This window comes from Panicum hallii, chromosome 3 (assembly GCF_002211085.1).
Source record: "Panicum hallii strain FIL2 chromosome 3, PHallii_v3.1, whole genome shotgun sequence".
NCBI lineage: Eukaryota > Viridiplantae > Streptophyta > Magnoliopsida > Poales > Poaceae > Panicum > Panicum hallii.
The window spans coordinates 8,543,292-8,552,673 of NC_038044.1; the positions used below are offsets into that span (position 1 = coordinate 8,543,292).

General features: G+C 43.1%; 1 protein-coding gene and 2 non-coding genes across 4 annotated transcripts; all 3 read right to left on the reverse strand.

Moving 5' to 3' along the window:
* Positions 1-958: 958 nt before the first annotated feature.
* TRNAM-CAU lies at positions 959-1,030 on the reverse strand. Its single transcript has one exon. It is a non-coding gene; the product is annotated as a tRNA-Met (tRNA).
* A 907-nt stretch (positions 1,031-1,937) lies between these two features.
* TRNAM-CAU lies at positions 1,938-2,009 on the reverse strand. The gene has a single exon. It is a non-coding gene; the product is annotated as a tRNA-Met (tRNA).
* Positions 2,010-2,488: 479 nt separating this feature from the next.
* Positions 2,489-8,659, reverse strand: LOC112887252. Of its 2 annotated transcripts, none has more exons than XM_025953381.1 (11): positions 8,533-8,659; positions 6,875-7,034; positions 6,506-6,687; positions 5,502-6,401; positions 5,324-5,371; positions 4,525-4,870; positions 4,232-4,431; positions 3,423-3,499; positions 3,235-3,336; positions 2,941-3,127; positions 2,489-2,850 (listed from the first exon to the last, which is right to left on the reverse strand). In XM_025953381.1, the coding sequence occupies exons 2-11, from the start codon at positions 7,002-7,004 to the stop codon at positions 2,761-2,763; spliced, it is 2,262 nt and encodes a 753-aa protein (XP_025809166.1). In that variant the 5' UTR covers positions 7,005-7,034; positions 8,533-8,659; the 3' UTR covers positions 2,489-2,760. The 2 variants fall into 2 exon arrangements, with proteins under 2 accessions (XP_025809166.1, XP_025809165.1); XM_025953380.1 differs by having other exon boundaries at positions 8,438-8,563.
* Positions 8,660-9,382: the final 723 nt, after the last annotated feature.

Below are 9,382 nucleotides of genomic sequence, written 5' to 3' on the forward strand. Positions count from 1 at the left end.
AACCTTTTGCGGAATTCACCAGACGATGAGAGAGAAATGAGCTCCCTCAATCATAGATGATCCGAGTGCATGCGAAGGAGCAGCAAGGATCAAGTTCGGCAATCTTTGAGTGAGTGTTAGCTTTATCCAAGTAGACATGTGCATCTTGACGCCCCCCTTTTTTTTTATCTCGTCGCCTTTCCTTTTAACCGCTTTATTTTCTCGGTAAAGTAAAATGGTTACCGGAGAAACGGGAACATCCTTTGCCACGATCTTTTCCCTGTCTTTCTTTAGCCCAGTGGTTACCGGGGAAAACAAAATGCTGATGTGGCATCGTCTTATGGGTGATACAGGAGTCTGATATGGACTCCAACTCACTTCCAACTTTGTGTGTCTTTTTTTGTTGCGCTGATGTGGGTTATTTATCATACACAATAACTAGGTTTTTTTTTCAGAATACACAAAAATAAACGATATGAAGGATCACTATAATAGAAGTTTTGCAATTTTGAAGAAAAATATTTTTCCCGTTTAATGGATGCCATATCTTATTCAATCATCGAGTGTCGTATTCACTGATTATTATTGTACACAGCTCACTGCGTACCTAATCGCCTTATTACTGCGTAGAGATGGCAATTTGTCTACATGATTTTGCGTCCTTAACCGTGAAGCTCGAGCTCTGCTGTCGTGAGATGAGCCTGGGCTACGGACCAGGAGGATTGCACGATCTTTCTAGCAAAACTAATAGTAGCACCTCTTCTGTTTCCCCTTTGTTCTTCCACATCACCTCATTTTTCACTTGACTCCAACAAGTTGAATCAGATCATGAAATTGAAAAGAAGAATGAAAGGTTTGCCGTTAAATCTCATGTTTGGGACATGGCTTGAATCTGAAATTCTAGCTGCTGAAGTCCTATGCATACAGAAGGTACATCGGAAAACACAAAAGTGAGCAGAGAAGAAAATGAAACAAAAATTATCAGAGCCAGGTTTCGATCCTGGGACCTGTGGGTTATGGGCCCACCACGCTTCCGCTGCGCCACTCTGATCTGATTGTGTTGGTTCAAGAGTTAAATGTTATTATTAGTTAAATACCTCCCTCTCCCGGACGTCTTCAGCGGATCATGGTTCATGAGGACGGCTGGTGATATGGATGCTTGCTTGGCAGGCTGGTTTGCCCGGGCTGAACTGCGAGGTCGATCCATCGATCGGCGGCAACCTAAGGAACGAAGGTGCCGGCGATACACATATAGGCAGGTACTGGTACAGCGTCGTCTGAGTTGTTGAAGGCAACCGGCCGGCGGCGGCGCACGGCGGGCCTCTCCTTTGCAGTTTGCAGTACGTTGTTCGGGAAGAGAGATGGCGGACGTGAAGCAGCAGGGCTGACTGGCGCCCGTGAATTCGTTGGAGAAGCCGAGAAGCTAAGCTTTCGATCGCCCGTACGTGTTCGTCGTACCCTGAGGATCGATCAAATCAAATGCCAACGGCAACGAACGCTCTTGCATTGGTGTGGATCGGGTAGTGGTCGCCGCCGTATCTTTATTTGGTCATGCAAGAAGCGTTTTGGGAAAGTTCGGACAATCTTTGCGTGGCAACTTATTCAGTTTTGCAACGTCTTGATTTTTTTTTTTACTTTTGAGCTTCAAGAGCACAATATATGCAGTAGTTTCTGTTCTTGGGAGAAGAAATCGATGTTTTGGTTTGCTTTAGTTTCCGGCCGCTTGCACCCCTTATTAGTGCTGGAATCGCATCTTGCCATCTGGTCTGACCGAGCTAGCAAGTTTTGTTGGGAGTAAAGATGCCAAAGCTGCAAGGTGCGTGCAGCTGCGTTTGTGGAGTCGATGCTCGAGATTTCACTTCCACAGAGTTTAGGTCGAATAACAGCAAAGGTGAAAATAAGCTGCAACGGGGAACGTGAGCCGACCAAAAAAACAGAAATTTAAAACATAAAAAATATATCAGAGCCAGGTTTCGATCCTGGGACCTGTGGGTTATGGGCCCACCACGCTTCCGCTGCGCCACTCTGATTTGTTATACTTAGCAACTGAAGGATTTAATTATAAAAGGAAACCCTGCGCACATGGGCTCCCCAATCCGCACTTGGGCCGCTTGTTTCCCAGGCTATCCCAGCGACCTGCTGACAGAGCAAAGGCCGCGCGCGACCGGTGAAGGGCGATGGCACCACAGTACGATTACGGGGAATTAAGAGCCTGGTTTGATTCCAAATTTTACCTTGCCAAAACATTGGCAAGAATCTTCTGCCAAAATTTTGGCTAGTACTTTATATGGTGGGTTACTTTTTTGGATTCCAACGCCAAAATTTATAGTTGCTAAAACTTTGGCAAGGCAAATTTTGGAACCAAACCAATCAGACTCTAAGGTACTGCTACAGCACAACCGGCTGTAAAACACGCAAGCCCATCAGCCTGTTCAAGTACCATATTCAAAGTTCTAAATCCTAGCCCGAATGTAACCCCAGCACCCAGCAGCAATGGCACACACACAAGTACATAACATTCTAGAATCTCTAGTTGTATTGAACTCCATGAGTTTGGGTACTACTAGCTATCCGAGACTGAGAGCCAAGTTCAACCACACGAGGAGGTGGATGCGTGTGTTCTAGACTGTCAAGGAGGGTTCAGAGGTCAATTCCACGGACCACCCCCTCTCATGCCATCCTCTGATTTTTTTGTTGTTTACAACCCGAAGACCACATGGGAAAGGCAGCACTATGTTAAACCTGATGTTATGAACACTTAGTTCCTGATCTGTAGTGTAGCTACATGACGACGGCAGATGCAAAGGTCCTCTTCCCGAGTGAACTGAAACCGAGAGCTGACCATCCCGAGCTCACGCTGTAAACTTCCACCTGTGAGAAAAGTGAGTAGTCAACAGCTGAAAATGGGCTCGGATTTTGTCAGGTCAGTAGCTAGATATCAGTAGTTACATGGTTACTTACGGTATCCAGGATCTGCACATTGGACTGCAGGCCGCCGATCAGGTATACGCTGCCATCCAGACTCACTGCAGCAGCGTATCCTCTTGGGGAGCTCATGGGATCACCCATCCTCCAGGCATTGAGGCGAGGGTCATAGATCTCGACGCAAGACACCATCTTGTCTCCATTGTATCCTCCCATTGCGTATCTGAAACAGAAGTCAAACGCTAACTAAGTTCATCGCCAAGATTTAAGACCCAAGATGCTCTTGGTTCTCTGTCAGAAAGGTCTGAAGTATAAGAGGAAGTTACAGACAGGCTTTCTCCAAGGACAGTTAGGGTGTGGCATCCTCTCCTTGTATTCATGCTTGGAAGCCGGACCCAGACGCCCTCCCTTTGGTCATACCTTTCTGCTGATCTGCATACAATGTGTTTCTTACAGTTAGTTTCCTTGTATGACTATATCATGTAATAACATAAAGTGAAGTGTTGGAGGGGTCTTACTGTAAGTACATGCTTCCATCATATCCGCCAGCTGCATAGATGGTACCATTCAATTCGGTCGCACCAAGAGCAAATCGCTGGAACATATTGTAGCAAAGTCAAAACATATTGGTGTCAAGAACTCAAGATTATTCAACTCTTTGAGATACTCTGCTAACTACGACTAATATAATAAACTGTTATGAAGATGCAAGAGCAAATATCAGGATCATTGTAGCACAATTATCCTAAGACTATATACAAGTAAAAATACAGGCATGGTATGCAAGAGCAAATCACTGGAACATATTGTAGCAAAGTCAAAACATATTGGTGTCAAGATTATTCAACTCTTTGAGATACTCTACTAATTCCAACTAATATAACAAATTGTTATGAAGATGCAAGAGCAAATAGCAGGAGTATTGTAGCACAATTATCCTAAAACTATATACACAAATACAGCCAGGGTATGCGAATAATGATGCAATCAGACAAATTATTATGAAGGATTGTTCATGCAGAAGATAAGCACCATATGCTGCTGCAAATCTTCTAAACACGAATCCTGGGTCCAAACCGTGCGATTCTATAGGGCCATGTCACCTTTTTTCCTCGGCCGTTAGATCTAGATCATGCGAAGTTTACATCATAAATCAACTTATGTATCTTTACCCTAAAAACTAAACCTAATTCCCGGATGTGTTCTTAGTTCTTAAGGTCACCGAGATATAGATATTGCTGACTCAGAGTTCAAGCGCTACATTGTAAAGGGGTAGAAGATATCAAACTAGGTAAATATTTGAAGCAAAGAGAGGATGTGATCATACAGAGACAAGCATAGATGGACCACATATCCATTTCCCAAGATATGGATCAAACACCTCAACTTCTGAATAAGTTTCATTTCCATCTCCTCCACCAATAGCATATATTTTGCTATTAAGACTGGTACCAGCGAGACTTCCTTTCTTCCGGTTCAACGAGGGGCATTCCGTCCACTCGTTATTCCTTGAACTATAGCATTCGACTACAAAAGAAACAGTTAGGAGTAAACTCATGCAACTAAAAATGAAAGCTCATGCGCAAGTTGCCAAAGCAGATTATAAATACCATGGCATACCTGTGTTGTACCATGACATGCCATCTCCACCACCAAAAGCAAATATGTGGCCATCCAATGCAGCAGCAGATGCATATGAGCGTGCAGAACTCATTGGTGTGAGACCCACCAGTATGTCTTTCTCAGGAGAAAAAGAATCAAGAGATGATAACCAGGTCACGCTATTATAGCCACCGATCAGGAATATTGATGGCTTGGTTAGATTATCGCACATGCTTCCAAGATGAGACAGCGAAGAGTCAAATTTGAATTGTAACTCATCTACAAGGTATTCCAGTTGCTGTACTTTCCTTCCTGAGTCTTTAACCACTTCCCTCAGGAAAAGTATATCTTGATCTGACATATTCTGGGAAATAACGGAACCATATAAGAAAATTTTATGCAGTAAGCGTTTGCACAGGCAACAAAATATTGTCCAACAAAGTTCCTACCATGAATACATTTAGTGGAATTGCTAAAGCAGGATATTTGAAAAGTACAGCTATCCAGCTGAGTCCATGCATTGCCAGAAATAAGTACTGTACAGATGAGCTAAATAACTAATAACTCATACAAGGAAACATAGTTTCCCCACCGAAAGGAACTCGAACATTGAATTAAACATATCATGTATCACCATGATTGAAAAAATCAATGATTAGAAACATATGGCCCAAGACAACAAAATTGCAGGATACGGAAGGCAAAGTCATTTATTTATTTATTCTGAGAATAAAGCTCATTTTCACTGTCCAACAAACAAATGAAGACATCAATCAACTTTCTGTTTCCATTGTTCAAGAGGAGATGAAGAAATAACCTGCTTTTTCTCCAAGGCCTCGGCCCTCTTGGCTAAATCAGCGATGATCTGTCGCAGTTACACGAGAAAGTAAATACAAAAATAACATAAGGGGACTATAGATGTCAATTTAGGCATTAGGTCATCAGATGAAATTAAATAATGAAAAAAAAGCAGGCTGAATGAATAACATAGATACCTCAGCATAATCTCTATGGCGTTCCTCAGGAGAGATTGTATCTTCCAGGGTAGCACCAAATGTGTCACAGGAAAAGTTTGCATTGACTGGTTTCCCTTCTGGTACACATTGATCTGAACATGGATCAACAGGATCCTGGGAAGATAGTGCCGCCTGCTGTCGTATAAAAGACAACTCTTTCAGCTTTTTCAGGATAGTCTGCCTTTCATGCTGTAGCTCAATGCTATCTGAGTTATTGTGAACCTCACTATCTATTTTGCCAACACTGCCAGCATCCGTATGCTCATTATGTAAGTTCACAAGCATGCCTTCCTCAACATTGTGTCTTTCTCCATTCACAGGATCACTGACTGCATGACTCCATTCAGCTAGCTCCATTCCTTGGCAAACTGTTTTGTATGAGGAATTTTGACTAACCTCATCTGGATTTGAATGAGGACTAAATTGGTTTTGAAGAACATTATCATCCAAATCTTCCCAATCAGAAACTGGCTCCCCAGATTCCTTATCATCAGTGTCACTGCGTGAATTTTCACGGACGCTTGCATTTTCCACATCAGAATCAGCCCAGTTATCTAGTACACCATCACTTGCATTTGATAAAATGCTAAATGGATTGATATCCTTCGATTTTGCTTTGACTTTCTTTGGGTCAGGAAGAGCTGGTGTCTTCCTTTTACTCGGTGATAAAGACAGGACAATACTCTGTTTGCTTGAAACAGCTGGAACTCGATTGAAATTAGCAGGAGCAAGAGATTTGAACAGAGAAATTAAAGCTTTTGCCTGTGCATGGTCCAGCTCAAAATAGAAGAGGTGACGGTCATAATAGTTTTTACTAAGCACAGTTTTGTATCGACTCTCCAGCATTGGTGGATACTTAATCTTTGTGCAAACACGAACCTTAAAAACACAAAAACACATTTCAGATATAAATATAATGAAACAAACTTAATAATTTAAAGTATTCCACCAAACAATCTGTGCCAACATTAAAATTTTGATACCTGAGCAGGAAAAGGTGTCTTTAATGAGTCCTCATTACTCCAAGCATATGGATCAATAGACATCTGACCAGGACTTGCAGCCTCAAAAAGACCATGGAGCCTTCTGTCAATATAATTGAACAGGAACAAAGGCATGCCAGGTTTGACATGCTTCACATATGAATAATGGATTGAAGGCAGACCTGCAAGATAAATTGAACAGGAAACACAATCTAATTAAGGTAATAAAATCACAAAAATTCAAATCAAATTACGAATATTTTGTAAACTAAGCCCAGTTGTAACAGTACAAGTTAGCGGGATAGAGCTAATGGTCACATTTCAAAAGATGAAAGTTAAAACAAGAGGTGAAAGGTGCACTTTACGAACCAAAGAGCTGTTTTGTCAAGCATTCTTCAATTGTTTCAGGCTTGCAACCAAAGATTACCGCTCCAAGCTGTTTTTCTGGGAGATTACGAATCTGTATCGCAGACTGGCTATTTGGATGATGTGTCTGCATTGCAAGATTGTGGGTCTCTGGTTCAAGCACCTGTGTTCCAGAATGGGAGTACGGAAAGCACATAAGATAAACAAATACAATGATACCAAAGAGATAACACTTTGTATGAACTCATAATCAAGGGAGAGAGAGCATAAAAGCAAATTATAAGAGATATGGCAAGCTAAACAGATCCAAACATTGGCAATACGTTCAGACAACCTGAAGTATCCGAGTTGGCACAAATTCAGTTCTCATTCAAGAAAGAAGGATGTCAAGGAAAATTCCACAAACAGATGTATGGATCACCCATTTTATGCTAACATGTAACCAAAAAAAGACACTAATAATCCAAAGTTGGGCAGGGAAAACAATAGTATTACAAAACCATGAATGTTAAGCAAAATAACAAGAAAAATACCGAAAAGGACAAATAGAAACAAATTCCGTGGCCAAATCGTTCCACGACCAAAACAATCAGTCACACAGATTACCAACTTGTCCAAGATTAAACTTTAAGCACAATTTTACAGAAATCTGCTACAGAGGTGTGCTGTCCGGTTAACGCCCTGACTTGATTAAAAGCAATCAAATGCATGATGCCCAATGCACAACCTAATTAAGCAGCCTTCTTTATTGGGCCAGAACCAATATTCAATCCGTCAGCATACCAAACTTACAACACAGCATTCATTAATCACCACGGTGGACAAGCAAACAGTTTGTACTTTGTACACCAATGCAATGCGCGAGAACAACTAGTTCTATAGAATTCAATACGCATAGTCACTGCAAAGGTCACCAAAGCTGTGTAGAAAACAACTAGTTCTACACAACACCACTCCTACAAAGACGTGTGAGCATACAGAAGCAATCCTCTTAAGTTACCGTGCCATCACAAATCGGTTAAACCGTACACGAGTGTTCCACATCCCACAAGACATACAGTAAATTTCCTTTCAATACGCACGAAAAATACATAACTTTTTCCACCCCAACCTACAAACGAAACGGGGAGGAGATAAAACTGCATGCAGCGGTTACCAAGTACCAACCAAAATTGCAAGGATTTTTCTCGTTACAAAAATGGCGCCCAGCCAGCCAACCAAAAACCCACCAAAGCAGCGCGATTAACTGCGATGAACAGCAAAAGGACGCAGCGGACTAGCAATCCCAGCAATCGGCGCCCCGCAACACCCAAAACCTTGGCCTCGGCTTAAAGCCTTAAACCCTAACCCCTCGTGATCAACAACGCTAAACCCCGACGAGCCACCCAAACCGCAATCATCGCGCCCTCCCAGCCCATCGCGTTCCCAGCGGCCACCACCACCACAGCCCCACATCGAGCACACGCGCAGCAACAAATCGGAACGCACGCGCCCCCAACAGAACACGAGCAGATTACAGAAATTTGCCCGAAATGGAACGGGAAAAAAATGCGCCGCGAGCCGTACGTGAGGAACCGAACCCCACGGCTGATCCTAGCGAAGCGCTTGGCGATCGGCGAAGAATGGGCGGCCGGAGTCCTGGGGGGTGGCCGGAATCGCACCTGACAGCGCACGCGCCGCTCCCAAGGTGGCTGGAACCCGGAAGAAGCAAGCGCCGCGCTTTGTTTTTTTGGTTGGGTGCTGCTCTTTTTTTTATTTATTTTCTTGTATCTCGTTTGCTGCGCTGCGTGTGTGTGAGCCCCGCAGCGACATCGCGGGGTCGTGTGGGGACGGAGGGTGAGCCTTATATACGTGGGAGCGGGCGACGCTGGTGGGGCCACCTGCGCAGCGGCCGCGGGGCGAGCTTCTGGTGGGTGCGGCGCGGGTGGTGCGGCGCGGAGGAAGCGAGGAACTAGGCAGGTGGGGTGCCAGCCAGCCAGGACAGAGGACAACATATATTTCTGAATTTCATGAATGAGGTGGATGACATTCGAATTAGTTTTCTTAGGTTCCATTCAATTTCCTAAGATCTAAAATTTAGAGATATCACATCAAAAAGAATCTTGTCATTTAGAAATATTAAATAAAGTCTAATTATAAAACTAATTGCAGAACCCCAGAGCTAATTCGCGAGACGAATCTAATAAGGTATATTAGTCCATGATTAGCGGATGATTACTGTAGCATCACTGTGGCAAATTATGAATTAATTAGGCTCATTAAATTTGTCTCGCGAATTAGCACCCATCTGTGCAAAAAGTTTTATAAACAGATTTTATTTAATACTTCTAAATAGCAAGATTCTCTTTGATGCGACGGGTCTAAACTCTAGAGGGGAGGAAACGAACACACCCTTAAGCAAACTACCATGCTTTTAGCTGTAGATTTGAAATGTAGGGTGGGCGTAAATGTGGAGTTAAAACCATAGCCACCGGCTGTAAGCATCTGGGATCCTTTATATTCGTCGTTTGC

Excerpts from the sequence above, each read along its gene's own strand:
- LOC112887252 (XM_025953381.1), bottom strand. The coding sequence starts at position 7,004 with ATGCAGACACATCATCCAAATAGCCAGTCTGCGATACAGATTCGTAAT. Across the intron at positions 6,402-6,505 it reads AGACACCTTTTCCTGCTCAG|GTTCGTGTTTGCACAAAGAT; the intron begins GTATCAAAATTT and ends TGTGTTTTTAAG. Across the intron at positions 3,500-4,231 it reads GTCCATCTATGCTTGTCTCT|CGATTTGCTCTTGGTGCGAC; the intron begins GTATGATCACAT and ends AATATGTTCCAG.